General features: G+C 49.1%; 1 protein-coding gene across 1 annotated transcript; it reads left to right on the top strand.

Moving 5' to 3' along the window:
• Positions 1–514: 514 nt before the first annotated feature.
• Positions 515–18,726, top strand: Acp7 (acid phosphatase 7, tartrate resistant (putative)). The gene is made up of 12 exons (XM_057763061.1): positions 515–635; positions 10,839–11,039; positions 11,451–11,633; positions 12,467–12,590; positions 12,804–12,866; positions 12,967–13,081; positions 13,156–13,263; positions 13,340–13,397; positions 13,472–13,539; positions 13,648–13,719; positions 15,871–16,008; positions 18,466–18,726. Exons 1-12 carry the CDS (start codon positions 515–517, stop codon positions 18,529–18,531), a joined length of 1,317 nt encoding a protein of 438 aa, XP_057619044.1. The 3' UTR covers positions 18,532–18,726.
• The last annotated feature ends 292 nt before the right edge of the window (positions 18,727–19,018 follow it).

The following is a 19,018-nucleotide window of genomic DNA, read 5'->3' as shown; positions in this document are numbered from 1 at the left end:
AGGTGTCTTACCTCCAGGCCCCAGAAGCTGGGATTGCTAAAGTTAGCCCGAGGTAACGTTGAGGATGGCTCTCAAAACACCCTGCCCCAGCCACCCAGCCCCCTCCCAGTAGCTGGAGCCCGGGCCGGAAGGGTTCAAACCCCAACTGCATCTCATGCTAGCCGTGCCTCTGAGTCATATAGTTGCTCAGTTTCCTATATGTGACAGGGTTGGTGATGACTGCGGCCACCACCTCTTAGGAATGCTGCGAGGCCTCCCGGTGTTAATCTATGCAAAGTGCTGAGCAGCGAGCCCAGGAGACCTCAGTAATTATTCTCTCTCTCCAGCACCTGTTTCACCACTCCCCTCAGAGACGTTTCAGTCATTCCGTCTCCCTCCCCCACGGACACCCTGACCGACAGACAGACACAGACGGCCCTGCCTGGCATCTCTCCATTTCCTCTGTGACCGGAACCCACCAACGGGATCTGATCTGGTCCCTGCGTTTGACTCTGCCCCCCACCATCCCCCTACCATGAGCCCCTTTTTTGGGTGCTGGTTCTACTACTGTCTGCTCCTCCTTTTCTCCCTGGGAGTCCTGGGAGCCCCAGAATATCCTCGTGCTACCCCGGAGCAAGTCCACCTGTCCTACCCAGGTAAGTGTCCCTGATCTCTCACCTCATTCTGCCTCTCCTTCTTCAGCCCTGGGGTTCTCTGTGGGTGAAGGGCTCAGGAATCTCTGTCGAAGCCCAGGCTGGTGATTTGCCCTTCCGAGCCTCAGTGATGTGCCTCTGTCAAATGGGACTTCAGCAGGCTCGTGTAGGGAGGGATGATGGTGTGAACCCATCACAAGCTGAGAACTGTCCTGCTCACCGCCTCGCTGTCTTATTCCATGGCCTGGCATGTTGCCATGCTGAGCTCAGAAATGCATTGGGGAAAAAAACCAGTAAATGAATGAAGGGGGACCTAGGCCTCCCTGGGTCACTTCTTTCTCCAACCCTCTTCTCTTCTTTCTGGCAGGGGAGGGGTCCCTCCCACCCACTGTAGTTTTGGAAATAGGCTTATGTAGCCCACGCTGGCCTCAAACTTCTTTGTATCCCAGGCTGGACTTGAATTCCTAAAACTCCTGCCTGTACCTCCATATGTTCGCTGTGTTTTTTTTGAGACAGTTTCTCAAACTTGTAGCCCAGGCTAGACTGAAAGTCTCCCTGTAGGCTTTTGGGTGCTCGGATTGCAGGGGTGAGCCCCCATCCCCGCTTTTTCTTCCTTTCTTCTCTCTCTCTCTCTCTCTCTCTCTCTCTCTCTCTCTCTCTCTCTCTCTCTTCCTCTCTCCCTCTTTCTCTTTTCTTTTTGAGACTTGGTCTTGGGGTTGAACCCAGAGCCTTGTGCATGCTGGGCAAACACTCTACCAAACTGAGATACCCCAGGACTTTTTGTTGTTGTTGTTGTTTTGTTTGTTTGGTTTTTGTTGTTTTGTTTTAATATTTGGTTTACTAAGACAGAGTCTCCATCTGTAGCCCAGGCTACCCTAGAATTCTCAACCCTCCTGCCTCAGCCTTCCAAATATTGGGATTTCAGGTATGGAACACAGGCTGGGGAAATCTTTTATCAAGAGCCATGGGAGCTGATGAGGCGACTCTACCCCCAAAACTCAGGAAATGAGGCACTAGAGACAGGCTTTCAAGACCAGCTTCAGCTAAAGCACAAATCTGAAGCCAGCCTGGGCTTCATGAGACCCTGCCTCAAAATTAAAGAAAACAAACAATCTATTGGATGTACCGGCTCTCACCTCTATTCCTAGCACTTAAGAGATAAAGGCAGGTGGATCAGTTCAAAGCCAGCTTTAGCTACATAGTGAATTTCAGGCTAGCCTGGGCTACGTGAGACCCTGTCTCAAAACAAAACAAAAAGAAAAAGAGGTAATGGAGCACATGGAACAGGGCTGAAAACTCTTGCCCCTCTGTGTGCAGGCTGCATGGGTAGACTTGGGCACCAAGGGCCAGTTAACTGACCGCACGTGACCTGTGGTGGGAGTTATGGGTTGTCCTTTGTTCTCTGTGGAGTCACATGACTGAGCTCTGGGTGGAACAGAGACTCTCTCACCTGAATTTGTCTTAGTTATACCAACAGGAGTGACTGCAGCCTTGGGGAACAGATGCATGCAAGGGGTTTCCTTTAGGTGACCTTGCTTTGTTTCGATTTTTAAAAGCATGATAGTGGGTTTCACGACATTTTCTTTACGATTTGTCTTTTACTACATGTGTTTCTTTACTTTGTGTGTGTGGATGTGTATATGTGTGTGGGTATGCCCCTGCTGTGTGTTTGTGTATGTGTGTGTATAATGGTGAGTGTGCCCCTGCTGTGTGTGTGTATGTGTGTGTGTAATGGTGAGTGTGCCCCTGCTGTGTGTGTATGTGTGTGTGTAATGGTGAGTATGTCCCTGCTGTGTGTGTGTGTAATGGTGAGTGTGTCCCTGCTGTGTGTGTGTATGTGTGTGTAATGGTGAGTGTGCCCCTGCTGTGTGTGTGTGTATGTGTGTGTGTAATGGTATGTCCCTGCTGTATGTGTGTGTGTAATGGTGAGTGTGCCCCTGCTGTGTGTGTGTATGTGTGTGTGTAATGGTGAGTGTGTCCCTGCTGTGTGTGTGTGTGTAATGGTGACTGTGTCCCTGCTGTGTGTGTATGTGTGTGTGTAATGGTGAGTGTGTCCCTGCTGTGTGTGTGTAATGGTGAGTGTGCCCCTGCTGTGTGTGTATGTGTGTGTAATGATGAGTGTGCCCCTGCTGTGTGTGTAATGGTGAATGTGCCCCTGCTGTGTGTGTGTATGTGTGTGTGTAATGGTGAGTGTGTCCCTGCTGTGTGTGTGTGTAATGGTGAGTGTGCCCCTGCTGTGTGTGTGTATGTGTGTGTATGTGTTTGCACACGCGTCAGAGGACCACTCTCAGGAGGGGTTTCTCTGCTTCCACCATGGGAGTCCCAGGATTGAACTCGGGTCATCAGGTACAGCAACAAGGACCTCTATCCACTGATCTATCCGGTCAGGGCCGGGACTTTTTCAGTTTCTATGATAGCTCCTTCCCCTCTATTCCCTCTCCTGTCCTTCCTCCCTCTCTCTCATTGCTCCTCCTCTAATAATCTCCTTTCCGCTTTCGTACAGGCTACACACGTGCATATGTGGTTGGTCAGTTTAGAGCCTTCGTATGAGAGAGAACATGGACTGTTTGTCCTCTTTATCTCCGTCATCCTCTCCCTCCCCTCTCTTTTAGACGGCTTCCTCCCCCTTGTAGTCTCTCTTCTACTTCTGTGGATTAAGATTTAACACACACACATACACACACACACGCACTTAACTCTGGATACCACGTGTAAGGGAAATTGTGACCTCTCTCTTTTCATATGGTTTCACCATACAGTTCAGACTTGCTTTGAACTCACAATCCTCCTGCCTCAGCATCCAAAGAACTGAACTCAGAGGTGTGCACAACCATACCTGGCTTATGTGATATGTGTGTGTGTTTGTGTGTGTGTGATGTATATATAATCTCACATCTCCATACTTATCATATTAAAGATTAAGATTCAGGCCAAGCAGAGTGGTGCACTCTTTTCATTCCAGCACCTGGGAGACAGAGGAACACGAGTCTCTGAGTTTGAGGCCAGCCTGGTCTACATAGGAGGTTCCAAGCCACCTAGGGCTACACAGTGAGACCTTATCTAAATAAAAGAAAGAAAGAAAGAAAGAAAGAAAGAAAGAAAGAAAGAAAGAAAGAAAGAAAGAAAGAAAGAAGGAAAAAGAAAGGAAGGAAGGAAGGAAGGAAGGAAGGAAGGAAGGAAGAAAGAAAGAAGGAAAAAGAAAGGAAGGAAGGAAGGAAGGAAGGAAGAAAGAAAGAAAGAAAGAAAGAAAGAAAGAAAGAAAGAAAGAAAGAAAGAAAGAAAGGGAAAACCCAGTGAGGTATAGTGTCGCTGTCCCAGGGCCCTGTACTCAGGAGGAGGAGGCGGGAGGAGCAGTTCATGGCCATCCTCTGCCACTCAGTGAGCAGAAGGCTCGGCTAGACTGGGCGACGCGGGATCCTGTCCATAAAAAGAAAAAAGAGAGAGAGTAGGGAGGAAGGGGGAGTGGGAGGGAGGGAAACTGAGAGCTTGGGTCGAAACTAATAATGGAGCCGCTGCCAGGCACACGTGACGGTGTGGGGCTCATCCCCAACAGTGCCAAAACAAAACTCCATAAGAAGAAAGCAGTAATGAGGACCTCTTCTGTAAATGTCGTTTTTACTGAATGAGAACTATATTCACTAACTATATTAAGTCAGTGAAAATGCTGTTGTTTTACACAAATTTTTTAAAAACCCCTGAGTTTTATTTATTTATCACTTAGCATGTGTGTGGCAGTCAGAGAACCCGTGAGTCGGTTCTCTCCTTCCACCACGTGGCCCTGGCTTGGTGGCAGCCTCTTTACCCATTGAACCATCTCACAAGCCCATATTTTTTTTTTTTTTTTTTTTTTTTTTTTTGGTTTTTCGAGACAGGGTTTCTCTGTGGTTTTTGGAGAAGCCCATATTTTTAAATCATCGAATTATAAAAATTTTTATTGCTGAGTGTGTGTCCTGTATGCACACACAGCAAGGCTTGTGTGGAGGTTAGTGACGGGAATATTACTGACTTAGTGGTTCCAAATCTCCCTTTTTAAACCTTCTGGATTTCCTGCTATGTGCACACAGGTGGAGGTCAGAGGGCCTGTGGTTTGGTAGGGTTGCCAGTTTGGTGGCAGCTGCCTTTACGCATGGGGCTATCTCAGCAGCCCTTTCATGTCTGTAATGTTAGTCTGAGTAGATGTGGGGTTCTCCTGAATTACTTCCTGTTCAGCCTGTCTGGGACGGCAGCTCTGGCTGCTGAGAGGGAGGAACTCTCCGTGATGGGAAGAAGCAGAGGACAAGAACTTGACACGGTCGGGGTAACGGTGGCTCCTTTTCTTCGAAACTACCCCAAAATGTAATATGATTGCTTCTTATTGGTCAAAAATTTAAGGCTTTGCCAGGTGGTGGTGGTGCATGTCTTTAATCCCAGCACTCTGGAGGCAGAGGCAGGAGGATCTCTGTGAGTTTGAGGCCAGCCTGGTCTACAGAGCAAATTCCAGGACAGCCAGGGCTGCAGAGAGAAACCCTATCTCAAAAAATAAGAAACAACAGAAATAAAACACGAATGTAAAGCTTTTACATTTGAAGTGTTTTGAGATTTTTGGAGGAAGTCCTAAGGCAGTAAAGTCACCTAGGCCAGGTTGCACTTGTCTGCAATTGCAGTATTCTGCAGGATGAGGCAGGAGGATGCTGAGTTCAAGATCAGCCTGGACCTTGTCTCTGAAATGATAATAGTATTTAACCCTAGCACTCGGGAGGCAGAATGAGTTCCAGGACGACCAAGGCTGCACAGTGAGAGTCTAAAACATAATGACAACACAAAACAGCAGCAACAACAATAATAATAAATGGAGACTTGCTGAGGTAGAGCTCGGTTGCAGGTCACACAATCTAGAATAATGTTAATACTAACAGAGTCCACTAATCGTATTTAATGTTTTTATTTCTTTTTTCCTTTTGAGGTTAGTGGGATTTTTTTTTTCTTTCAAAAATTAGGCATGCTATATTTTGTGGGCATACTATATTTTGAATCCCTTATTTATTTGTTTGTTTGTTTGTTTATTGTTGTTTTGAGACAGTCTCACTATGAAGCCCTGATTAGTCTGCAAGTCACCCTGTAGACCAAGTTGTCCTTGAACTCACAGAGATTCATCTGCCTCTGCCCACCAGGTGCATGATGAAAGGCGTGCACCATGAGCCTGGATGAATTCCTCATTTTTTTAATAGCTTATTTTTTACTTTTATGAGTGTGGGTATTTTGCCTGTGTGTACGTCTGTGCACTACTGTGTGTACCTGGTGCACGTGGGGGCCAGAAGAGGGCGTCCGATCCCTCTAGGACTGGAGTTACATGTGGGTAGTGTGCCCACATGTGAGGGCTGGGAACTGAACCCAGGTCCTCTGGAAGAGTAGCCAGTTCTCTTAGCCACTGAGCATTGCTCCAGGCCTCTGATGTTCTCTGATATCTTTTTGTTGGTGGTGGTTTGGGGACAGGGTCTCCTGTAGTTTAGACTATCCTTGAATCTCTATGTAGCCTAGAAAGATAACATCTTAAATAACAGTGGTAGGATTATTAAAAATTGAAATTTGAGGGGACTGATGAGATGTCTCAGTGGTTGAGAGCACTGGCTGTTCTTTCAGAGGACCTGGGTTAGTTCTCAGCACCTACATGGCAGCTCACACACATCTGTAACTCCAGTTCCGGAGGATCCAATGCCTTCTTCTGACCTCCATGAGTAGCAAGCAGGCGTGCGGAACACAGACGTACATGCAGGTAAACACCAATACACGCAAAATAAATCTAAAAAAGAAAACTTTTAATTGGAAGTTGGCAGCTAAGATATTGCCACATTGGTAGAACACCTGCTTGACTTGCACAGAGCCCAGGGCTCACTCCCCAGCCCAATAAAAAGGAAGAAAAAAAAAAAGGAAAGTGGAACCAAGCATGGTCAGGCGCGCCTGCAGTCCCAGCTCTCTGGGAGGTCGAGGCAGGAGGAATACTGACCTCAGCAACAGGAAATCCATCTAGACCGCAATGAAACCCGTGTGAAAAGAAAGGACAAGCCAGGCGTGGTGACACTGTGAGTTCCAGCCCACCCAATGTCACCGAGTAAGACGCTATCCCTAACAAAACAACGTAGAGACAAAACTAAACAACGGAATGGATACTGGCCTGTCTGCACAAACTCCAGACCTCACGCAAAGTCCCCAAGGTCACCACTGACTTTACTGCAGGACCTCACCCTGGGCTTGGGGGAAGGTGCAGCTTTAGCTTCCCGCTGTGCTTTTGATCTGTAGCCCAGGCTGGTCTCAAACTAGAAAACCTTCTGCCTCAGGTTCCCTGGTGCTGGAATCGCTGGCAGGCGCACCCCTGCCGCCAGCACCTAAGTCTTTCTCTTTTGTGACCTTTGTGTTTTCTGAGAGTCGGTCAGTGGTTTTGTGAAGCATCACTCTTTCAGGTCTCTTCGCTGTTGTTTCAAGGATGTGTTAGAGAAGACCGCGGCTGTGGCTTTGGGTCTCTCTCTGCACGTGGCACTGGAGGGTCCACGGTATAGAGAGGCTTTATTACAGCCGCCGCTGGTGCTGACCCTGATTGGATGCTTAAGCAGATGCCTGCTGGGTCTATCCACTGTAGAGCCTTTATTCTTTGCTTTGTAGCTAATGAATAGCTTGGGGAGAGATTGCTCAAGAAGAAGCAAGTCCTATTGCTCCACAAATTTTCACCCACTAGTTTGTTTTAGCATTCATCAGTGGCTCCTAACTGCAGTAATTCTTAGTGTTGTGCTTGCCTAATTGGGAGTTTTTAATTTTCTTTTTCCCTCTTTCCATATATATACATGTAAAAAATGCTCTTTTGTGTGAATACATATGAATCGCAGCCTCCCACCCATTAGGCAAGGACTGGGGGATTCTAGGCAGGGGCTCTACCACTGAGCCATGCTGCTGCCCCTCATCGGGGAAGGTGGATTCTAGCCATGACCCCAGCTGTTCCTTCCCATCTAATTAAAATTTAGTGTTAGGAAGAGCTGTCCCTCCCTCTTGCCTACTTCATTTATGTATTCAATGATTTCTTTCCATGCCAGACTTGTGAATATTTTTTCATTCTCTGGGTGGAAATCCGGTACTATCATTGCTTATTGCTCTTCCCTGGGTTCCAGATTTGGTCTCTTGGAATTTGCATGACTTGGGAGTAGTGGTGGGGGACACTGTAAGTCTGTGGATCTTGCCAGGTATGTCTCAAGCTCTGAGCTCGCCTGTGCCTGAAAAGAAAATCTTTTTTTCCTGTGTAAGAGGCCTGATTGACTAGTTCCAGGACAGGCTCCAAAGCCACAGAGAAACCCTGTCTCGAAAAACCAAAAAAAAAAAAAAAAAAAAAAGAGGCCTGATTGACCAAGTGACTGCGCTTGCTCTTGCGTGGTCAGCTTACTGCTAGCCTCCTCAATCCTTTAGGACACTGCTTCCCATGCAGCCCCCCTCCCCCTGCCACTCCCCCCCACCTCCACCACTCCCTTCAGTGTGTTGATGTCACTCATTGTGCAATATAGCCACGAGCTTGTGGTACTTTCCTTCCACATCTGGCTGATTTTAATGTTCTCTAAAGTTTTGTGCATTTATGAGTGTGAGTGTGTGTGTGTGTGTACCATATGTATGCAGTACTCTTGGAAGCCAGAAGAGAGTGCTGGATTCCCTGAACCCGTACTCACTGATAGCTGTGAGACACTGTCTGGATATTAGAAACTAAACCCAGGTCCTCTGCAAGAGCAGCCAGTGCTCTTAACCACTGAGCCATTTCTCCAGCCTCAGGAATTTTAGTGTGTGTGTGTGTGTGTGTATGTATGTGTTCATGCATGAGAGAGAGAGGAGATGAGAATTAGAGGCCAACTTTAAGGAACCTGACCTATGATATAAAAAGCCATTGTGTACAAATTTACTCTAGAGCCAAGCATGGTGACTCACTACTATTATCCCAGCTGAGGCAGGAGGATGACCGCAGGTTCAAGGCCATTCTGGGCTACCTAAGGAGTTCCAAGCTAACCTGGGATACAGTATGAGATCCTGTCCCTCCCCGCAGGCCTGCCCTATAGCTGGCCTTTGTCCCCACTCCTCCACTTTATTATTTAGCTGGCCTCCAGATACCTGTCCGGAGCTCTCAGATGACATGATGACCATGCAATGTTGGCTGCAGGCTAGCACACACTGAAAAGAATAGGGACATTGACTCAGCCTGTAAATCTCATTGTTGCTAGTTCTTTGCCTAAGGTTGTCTCTCCTGTTCACTAAAGGTGACTACCAGGGCATTCTCAGGATGCCAAACCCAAGGTCACCTACAAAGCACAAGGCTGTGGTGTTTGCACAGAACCCCAGCACACAGTAAGTCATCTGTGACTCAGTGCTTAGCGCAGTGTTCTGGAAAGCAGCTATTGTGCTGCCACGTTTCTTGTTTGTTTTGTCTTCTTCCTAATTAGTTTATATTAATCACACATCAGAAGCTTCGTAATGACATTTTCTCTTTTCTATTTATTTGCTTAAGTTTTTCTTTTTTTGTTTTTTGTTTTTGTTTGTTTTTCGAGACAGGGTTTCTCTGTGTAGCCCTGGCTGTCCTGATACTCACTCTGTAGATAAGGCTGGTCTTGAACTCACATAGATTTGTCTGCTTCTGCCTCAAGGACTAGGATTAAAGGCATGTACCACCATTGCCTGACCCATTTTTACACAGGTGTTTAGTGTGTATATTTCTGTACGTGTATATAATGGATATGGGTTACATTCACCTACCCCCTCACCCTCTCTTGTTCCATCCCCCACCTCCATTGGTCCCTTTCCTCTTCCAATTAGACCCTTTTCCTACTTTAAAGTCTTTTGTGCATGAGCAGGCACATGTGTGTGTGCATGAGTGCATGTGCATGCACACACACGTGTGCGCATGCGTGTACATGCATGTGTGCACACATGCACATGACAGTGTGCATGCATGCATGTGTGTGCTTTGCATGTGTGTGCACATGCATGTGTGTGTACGTGTGTGTGCGTGGGAGTGTATATGCGTGTGTGTGTGTCCAACCCTGTGAGTTTCCTTAGGGTTGCTTACAGGAGCATGGGTAAATGGCTATTCATAGGAGCACGAGCCACACCACAGCAGAATAAATCCTTAGGGAAGGGCTGGGCTTGTGTGTTCCTCCCTCCTTCGAGTTTGATTTTTTTTAAAACAGAGCCTTGCTATGAAGCCCAGGTTAGCTCAGAATTCCTCATATATCCCAGGCTGGCCAAGAAGTCCCAATTCTCTGGCCTCAGTCTCCGGATGCTGCACCCGTGCTGCTGGGGATGGAACCCAGGGCTGTGAGCACGCCAGGAAGGCGCTCTACACACTGAGCCACATCCCCAGGCCCGGACCCAGAAATTTGTCTATTTTATTTTATTTTATTTTATTTTATTTTATTTTATGTGTATGGGTGCTTTGGCTGCATATTTGTCTGTAAATCATATACACGTCTGGTGTCCTCCGAGACCAGAAGAGGGCATCAGATCTTTGGGAACTGGAGTTACAGATGGTTGTGAACGGACTTAGTGCTGGGAAGTGAATCCAGGTCCTCTGGAAAAGCAGCCAATCTCTCACCTTCCCCAAATAGTCTTAAAATATTCGTATAAATTGATTTATTGTTTAGTTTATGTGGGAGGTAGGCACAACTATGCCATAGCACACATGTAGAGGTCAAAGGTCTTTTTTTTTCTTTCGTTTTTCTTTTTCTTTTTAAGACTACGCCTCACTATGCAGCCCCGGATGACCTGTAATTCACTATGTAGACCAAGCTGTCATCAACCCACAGACATATGCTTTCTTCTCTTAGGGTTAAAAAGCACCCGGCTCAGAGGACAACTTTTAGAAGCCACGTGTGTCTTGGGGATGAACTCGGGTCACAGTGGTTGAGCCGTTTTGACATTCCGTTTTCTCCCCGGAGCTTTTTCAACGCATAGGTGATTGAATTCCAGGACCTGTAACCTAGGATGCACCTTGCCGATTGTATTTGGATGTGTCCATGCTTCCTCACAATCTTGGAGGATAGATAACCTTATTCTGTTTCACATACGGGAAACAGAGACTCGGGAGGCAAAGCCACCCTCACCAGAAGCCCAGCTCGGCAATAACAGAGGGCGTGGGCTGACTGCTAAGTACCCCCCTCTTCCTGCTTGATAGCCTTCCCCAGGCTCCATTCTGATCTCTCTCCTCAGATGAGCCGGGCTCCATGACTGTGACCTGGACCACGTGGGCTCCAGCGCGGTCGGAGGTGCAGTTCGGCATGTACCTATCTGGGCCGCTCCCATTCCGTGCCCATGGCACCGCCAGCACCTTCGTGGATGGGGGCATTCTGCGCCGCAAGCTCTATATCCACCGCGTGACGCTTCGGAAGCTGCTGCCCGGGGCCCAGTATGGTGAGAGGGTTGTCGGTGGGCAAGAGGGAGGTATGTCCTAGAAGCTATCGGAGACCTGTAGCTGAAGCTGGGCTGGTGGTTCATCTGGTGGTGTGAGACCCTGGGATATGATTCTAGGTGTGATAACACAAGCCTTTGATCCCAGCACTTGGAAGAAGGCAAGAAGATTCGAAATTCTCATCCTGGGCTACATAGACAGCTGGAGACTAGCCTGGGCTACCTGACAATGTCTCAGAGGGACATTTCCAGGTAGCCCAGGCTAGCTTTCATCATTAATAATAATAGTAATGATGACGGCAGCAATGTCCCTGTGTTTCCCTCCCTCTCCAGGGCTTGAGGGTGAGGTCTGGTGGAAAGGTCCTGATCCCTGCCTCCCCAGCTGACAGAGGTCTGGTTTTTTTCTTCCCTCAGTTTACCGTTGTGGCAGCGCTCAGGGCTGGAGCCGGCGGTTTCGCTTCACGGCCTTGAAGAGAGGGGTTCACTGGAGCCCCCGCCTGGCTGTGTTTGGGGATATGGGCGCTGACAACGCCAGGGCCCTGCCCAGACTGCGGAGAGACACCCAGCAGGGCATGTTTGACGCGGTGCTCCATGTGGGTGAGGCACCGGTGAGGGTGCACTGGGAGGCTGGAGGCCTGGGTGCCTATCAGTCCAGTGCAGGGCTGGGCTGGGGGCGGCTGGGGTGGTTCAGAAGGGACGTGGCTGGGGGCTGAGGGTGGGACCCGAGGCTGACCCCAGATATGAGGTCTGAGGTTAAGACCTCAGCTCTGGTCCATACAGATTCCAGCTCTGATTTCCTATTTTTTTTTTATTGTTATTGTTATGAGAGGTAAGGCTCATTCAGAATACACAGAAATGTTATTATAAATTAAGATGACTAGGCATGGTAGCACATGTCTATAATCCCAGCAGTGAAGGGGCTGAGGCAGGAGGCTTACCCAGAATTCAAAGCCAGTCTGAACAGCTTAGTGAGGCCTGGTTTAAAAAAAAAAAAGCAAGGGTTAGGGAGGTGGCTCAGTGGTAGAGCCCCTGCCTAGAATCCCCCATCGAGGGGCTGGTAATATAGAACTCTTGCCTGGTATCCAGAAGATCCTGGGGTCAATCCCTAGTGATAATAAAAGAAATAGTTTGCTTGCTAAAAATCAGCATCATTCGAGACCAGCCTGGTCTACAAGAGCTAGTTCCAGGACAGGCTCCAAAACCACAGAGAAACCCTGTCTCGAAAAACCAATAAATAAATAAATAAATAAATAAATATCAGCATCAAACCAGGCCCAGCTGTGTCCTGGGAGCCAACAGGACGCAGAGTTGGGCGCTGTATCAGCTCACACATGAGAAGGTCCTAGGCAGGGATCAGGACCCACAAGGTCTTGATCCTAGAGGAAGCAGAGCCTGGGCCTCACTCTCTCCCATTCCCGACTACCCTCCAGGAGACTTTGCCTACAACATGGACCAGGACAATGCTCGCGTTGGGGACAGATTCATGCGGCTCATCGAGCCGGTCGCTGCCAGCCTGCCATACATGACATGCCCTGGAAATCATGAACAACGCTAGTGAGTGCGGTGGGCAAAAGCCAGACTAGAGAAACCAGCTGTGTCCTCAGAATCTCACTTAAGTTCCTCATGCTGCAGGGGCCTCATCTTGGTAGAGAAAGAAGAGATAAAGAAAGGGTGGGCTGGGAGCCACACTCTGGCCAGGAAGTTGGGAGGTGGAGGCTGCTGAATCCAGGTTATTACCCCTTGCTCTTTATAATTCCTTTTTTCCAGCAATTTCTCTAACTACAAGGCTCGCTTTAGTATGCCAGGGGACAATGAAGGCTTATGGTACAGGTAATATGGAGGGTTTTTGGGGGTGTGTGTGGTCTGACCCCCCTGAAGGATGGGCGGTGCAGACTTCCAATCTCTGACCCTTGTCTTTTGACCCCTGCAGCTGGGACCTAGGTCCTGCTCATATCATCTCCTTCTCCACTGAGGTGTATTTCTTTCTCCACTATGGCCGCCACCTGGTGGAGAGGCAGTTCCGTTGGCTGGAGAATGACCTCCAGGTAGGCCCGGGTCCAAGCCCCTTCTGGCCTCTCAGCCCCTGTGGCTGTCCTTCACTCAGGCCTCTTTCCTCTAGAAAGCTAACAGGAACCGGGTAGCTCGACCGTGGATCATCACCATGGGGCATCGGCCTATGTACTGCTCCAATGCTGATCTGGATGACTGCACGAGACACGAAAGCAGGGTGAGGCCCCTTCCCTGGGTGGCAGTCAGACTTGGAGGGAGGACGGGCCTCCTCACCTCCCCGCTCATCCCAACAGGTCCGCAAAGGCCTCCAAGGCAAGCTGTTCGGGCTAGAGGACCTTTTCCATAAATATGGTGAGAGGCCCTGGGGAGTCCCTAGCCCTACCTCTGTCCACCCAGGAGCCTGAACATCACTCTTCCTGTCTTAGGTGTAGATCTGGAGTTCTGGGCTCACGAACACTCCTACGAACGGCTCTGGCCAATTTACAACTACCAGGTGAGGCCCAAGGAGGACGCAGGACCAGATGCTTGGTGTTCATGTAGTCAGACCCTCGCCAGGGCCTGGCCAGTTGTGACCCACCGCCCACCTTGTCCTTTCCTCCAGGTGTTTAACGGCAGCCTGGAGAAGCCCTATACGAATCCCCGAGGCCCGGTTCACATCATCACAGGATCTGCGGTGAGCAGGTGGGAAGGGACTAGTTTAGACTAGTTTAGACAGGGTGGTGGCAGCCACCACTGTATTTTGACTGGGTGCTGTTGATGGTATATTCGTCACACAGATGGGGACACGGAAGCCAGGGTAGGAAAAGCAATGGTTACAGGTAGGTAAACCGCAGTTATTGGAAGCCCTGACTGGTGGTATGTGCTTGTGACGCCAGCATTCCAGATGCTGGAGCCAGAGGACTGTCCTGAGTGCAAGATCTCTGAGTTCTAGACCAGCCTGGGCTACAGCACAAGACCTTATCTCAAAAGGCACAAAAGAGCCTGAGCAAGTATTAGTACTCGCTGCCAAACCTGATGACCTGAGTTCAAGTCCCAGGGTCCACATGTGGAAAGAGAATCTAACACATACACACACACACACACACACACACACACGCTGAATAACTGTAATTTTAAAATAATAACAATAAGACAACCAAAACCACGGAGCAGCCTACACCTTAGCACTTAGGAAGTGGAAGCAGGAGAATCAGGAGTTCGGGGTCATCCTTGGCTACATGAGGCCCCGGACAAACAGCTCTCGGAGAGTACCAGGGTTCAGTTCCCAGCACCCACATCAGGCAGCTGTGAGCTGACTGAGACAGATACACACAACAAACAAACAAACAGTTCATCTAGGGTTCATTCACAGTGAAGTTACCATGGTTCTCTTTTTGTCTCCCAAGACACTATCTCTCCATGTAACTCAGGCTAGCCTTGAGCCCTAGACCCTGGTTTAATTCACTAATTAATCTTGAGACCAGCTCATAGAGTCTAGGCTGATCTCAAACTTGAGATCTGGTTACTGTATGGTTTAAATTGACCTTGAACTTTTTAAATTAATATATTTATTGTTTTATTTGACGTGTATGGGTGTTTTGCCTGCATGTATGTATGCTCACCATGTGCGTGCAATGCCTGGGGAGACCGAAAGAGGGCGTCCTAGCTCTAGAACAAGAGTTACAGACGGTTGTGAGCTGCCATGTGGGTGCTGGGAGACAAACCCAGGTTCTCTGCAAGAGCAGCTAATGATCTTAACTACCAAGTTACCTCTCCAGCCCCTGACCTCGAACTTTTGATCTTTAGAAGGCATGAATCACCATGTAAGGTTTTGTGTTGCGCTGGGGACTGAGTTTAGAGCGCTGTGCATGCTGGACAAGCATTCTTTCAGCTGAGCTACAACCCCAGCTCAGTTCATTTAATTTCCTTTTGTTGTTGTGTTGTTACTGTTGTCACTGTTTATTTTTGTGTAGGGGTGCAGGGTTCACATCTGGAAGTGAGAGACAACATCCTAGAGTGGATCTCTCCTACCCTGTGGGTTCTGGGACCAAACTCAGGTTGCTAGGGTTGCAAGTGCCTTTATCTGCTGAGCCATCTTACCAGTGTTTTTTAGGACAGGTTCTCTTTCTTTTTTTTTTTTTTTTTTGTTGTTGTTGTTGTTTATTTATTATATATACAACATTCTGCCTCCATGTATGCTCACACACCAGAAGAGGGCACCAGATCTCATTACAGATGGTTGTGAGCTACCATGTGGTTGCTGGGAATTGAACTCATGACCTCTGGAAGAGCTTAACCTCTTAACCACTGAGCCACCTCTCCAGCCCAAGGACAGATTTTCTCTGTGTAGTCCTGGCTGTGCTGAAACTCACTCTGCAGACCAGGCTGGACTTGAACTTAGAGATCCGGCTTCCTCTGCCTCCTAAGCCCTGAGAGTGAACGCACCACCACTGCCCTGCCCCCATTTATTTTTGAGACAGGATCTACATAATCCAGGCTGCTTTGGTTGTCTGACTACACAGACCAGGCTAGTCTTGAGCTTTGGGATCCTCCTGTCTCCCACGTGCAGGAACTGAGTTGTAGCTGACCAGCCCTTGGAGGCCGCCGAGCCCTGGCTGGATGTGTTCCCATGTACTGTGCTGTCTCTTTTTATTTTATTTTATTTTTTTTTAAATCTTTATTTATTCAGAAGAGGGCACCAGATCTTACTACAGATGGTTGTGAGCCACCATGTGGTTGCTGGGAATTGAACTCAGGACCTCTGGAACAGCAGGCAGTGTTCTTAACCGCTGAGCCATCTCTCCAGCCCCCTGTACTGTGCTATCTCACCGTCTGTCTTCCACAGGGCTGTGAAGAGCTGCTGACTCCCTTTACTATAAAAGCCAGACCGTGGAGCGCCTTGCGTGTGAAGGAGTATGGGTACACGCGGATGCACATCCTTAACGGCACCCACATGCACATCCAGCAGGTGTCTGATGACCAGGTCTGTCGGGCGTGGGTTACAAACTGCACAGCCTGGTCCAGGGTATGCGGGAGCTGAGTGGTTAAGACCTTGGGCTCAAAAGTAAATCAAGCTGTTCATGGTAGTGCACCCCTTTAATCACAGGGCTTGAGAGGCAGAGGCAGGCACATCTCTGAGTTCAAGCCCGGCCCAGTCTACAAAGCAAATCCCAAGGCAGTCAGGGCTACACAGAAAAATCCTGTCTGGAAAACAAACAAACAAAAAAGTAAATCAATATACTGGGTATGGTGAGGCATGCCTGTAATCCCATCAATTGAAGGACTGAGGCAGAAGAATTAGGGCCATGGCTCATTGTTACAGCACCTGCCTAGAATCCCCCAGTGAGGGGTGGGGTGTGGCTCAGTGGTAGAACCCCTGCCTAGAATCCCCCAGTGAGGGGCTGGGGTGTGGCTCAGTGGTAGAGCCCCTGTCTAGAATCCCTCAGTGAGGGGCTGGGGTGTGGCTCAGTGGTAGAGCCCCTACCTAGAATCCCCCAGTGAGGGGCTGGAGGTGTGGTTCAGTGGTAGAGCCCCTGCCTAGAATCCCCCAGTGAGGGGCTGGGGTGTGGCTCAGTGGTAGAGCCCCTACCTAGAATTCCCCAGTGAGGAGATGGGGGTGTGACTCAGTGATAGAGCCTCTGCCTAGAATCCCCCAGTGAGGAGATGGGGGTGTGACTCGGTGGTAGAGCCCCTGCCTAGAATCCCCCAGTGAGGAGATGGGGGTGTGACTCGGTGGTAGAGCCCCTGCCTAGAATCCCCCAGTGAGGGGCTGAGATGTGGCTCAGTGGTAGAGTCCCTGCCAAGAATCCCCCAGTGAGGGGCTGGGTATGTCTCAGCGATAGAGCACCTGGTTAATGTGAAAGGCCTCAGGTTCAATCTCTAGTTCTGAAAAGAACAACAAAACACAAAATAAAATAAAAGCATAAAGAGTTGGGAGATTAAAGCAATAGGACCTAAATTTCAAGACCAGTTGCACTACACAGGGTAACCATGAGCTCAGAAGAGAAAAAAATATATACACTAAAATTGGAAGCCTGGGTTCAAATCCTGCCTGTGCTTCCTACCAGGCATGAGACCCTGAATAACTTCTCTGACCTCTGTGGTCTTTAGTTTTCAAATCCGGGATCTACCACAGCTTCTGGTTCACAGGGTGCCCTGGCCGTGTAACAACACCCATAATGTACCAAGAGCATAACCTGGCAGTGGGAAGTTAGATAAGGGTTAGTCACTTTGAAACAGAAGAAAGAGCAGGTGGCTGACGGGAGTGAGGAGGATGTGTGTGTGGTGGACCTGAAGCATGACAGTCCGGTTTATTTCTGCCTCTAGTCCCAGGCCTGGCTTTTACATGGGCACGCGAGATCTGAACCGTGTGGCAAGATCTTTAGACACTGAGCCATTTCCCCAACCATTCCTCATGGTGGGTTTAAAATCGTAACAAGCTAGGTGTAGTGGTGTACTTGTAAGGCAGGAGGACCAGAACACAAGTTCAAGACCAGCGTGGGCTTCCATAGCTAGACATTACCTCAAAAAGAATAGAACAAAACACCAAACAAAAATAAAAATTAGAGTTTAGTGAGCACTGCTGTGTCGGGCATGGGACTGGACTGTCTTACACTGAGTGTAAGCAAGTTACCCCTCACGGTGATTCCCACAGGGACGGGATTCTTTCCCTTTCTAGAGAGAGAAAGCCATTTTCCCAGGGTCACACAGATTCCAGACAGCAGAGCTGTAATCTCACCCACAGACCACATTTTCAGCACACACGGTGATCATTTACCAAGCAGTGCATGTCGGTGTGCCCTCATCTCCGCCGTCACCGTGGCCCTGTAGTTATCCTATCCTGGAGTTCTCGCTACAGCCGCTGAGCTGCTTAGGGCAGCATGGACACTGGATACCTGGAGGACAGGCTCTTGGTGACATAGTCCAGATGAGCTGGGTATGCGGCTCAGTACAGAGCCTAGGAAACGTGACGTCCTGGGTTTGATCCTCAGCTTGGCATAGATGGTGGCTCAGTGCTGTAAGTCCTAGTACCTAAGATAGAGTAGGAGACGTTCAAAGTCAAACTCAAGGCTGGCCACGTGACTCGAAACCCTATCTCAAAGAAAACAGAAAACCAACCAAACAAACAACCAAAATACCAATCACTAGAGATAACACATTACTACTGCTTTAAGACTATGTGTTCTTACACAGCCCAGGCTGACCTGGGACAGATCCTCCTGCCTTTGCCTCCCAAGCGCTGACATTACTGTTGTGTATCACACCCTACCCCTGGCTTCATCTTGACTTTTCAAATGAGAAAAACTGAGGCTCAGAGAGATGTAGGAACTTGTCCAAGATCATCAAGCCTTTGAGGTAGCAGTGGGATTTGAACCCCGACCAGCTGGCCCTGCAGGCCAGACTTCCCTTCCTCACTGTCTCCTGTTTCTGATCTCCACAGGATGGGAAGATTGTGGACGACTTCTGGATAGTTAGACCTTTGCTTGGCCGGATGATGTACCACTAAGACCATGGCTTCCCACACAAAGACACTTTGCTGCCGTGACCAGGCATTACCCTGACCTGGGCGGGGAGTCAGGGCAGGACCCCACTCCCTGCCATCCAGAAGCCTGAGGGTGCAGCCCTGACAGAGGCCAGATGGCTCTCGCCTCCCGGAGAGGTGGGGCCCAGACTGCTTGGAGTGGGAGGGCAGGTACATGGGCACCAGCAGGGCTGCCTTGTTAACATGGCTCTGCCCTCCTGCATCGCTCTGACAGGGCAGGGGACCCATGGACCTCAGAATAAAGAGGCTTACTGTCATGGCTCCCTGGACTCAAACTTCCACTTGGGCCACCTCTCCACTTGCCCTCACCGGAAGGGTGTCCTGCGCTGGGACCAGCAAGGCGGACACACCCTCGCGAAGGAGTTGCCAGCAGGGTTACACTCTGTCTTCCCACCTTGATTTGCGTGTGGTCCCTGGCTTGGCCCGTGACGTGCTGTTTAATGTCCCCTTG

The sequence above is a fragment of the Chionomys nivalis genome, chromosome 2 (genome assembly GCF_950005125.1).
Source record: "Chionomys nivalis chromosome 2, mChiNiv1.1, whole genome shotgun sequence".
Lineage (NCBI taxonomy): Eukaryota > Metazoa > Chordata > Mammalia > Rodentia > Cricetidae > Chionomys > Chionomys nivalis.
The sequence above is the reverse complement of the archived record's forward strand: the minus strand, read 5'-3'. Positions and strand labels throughout refer to the sequence as shown.

Bases quoted from the DNA above. Each gene is read 5' to 3' on its own strand.
- Acp7 (XM_057763061.1), top strand. From the start codon at position 515: ATGAGCCCCTTTTTTGGGTGCTGGTTCTACTACTGTCTGCTCCTCCTT. The intron at 636-10,838 runs GTAAGTGTCCCT...CTCTCTCCTCAG, and splicing joins AGTCCACCTGTCCTACCCAG to ATGAGCCGGGCTCCATGACT. The intron at 12,867-12,966 runs GTAATATGGAGG...TGACCCCTGCAG, and splicing joins AATGAAGGCTTATGGTACAG to CTGGGACCTAGGTCCTGCTC.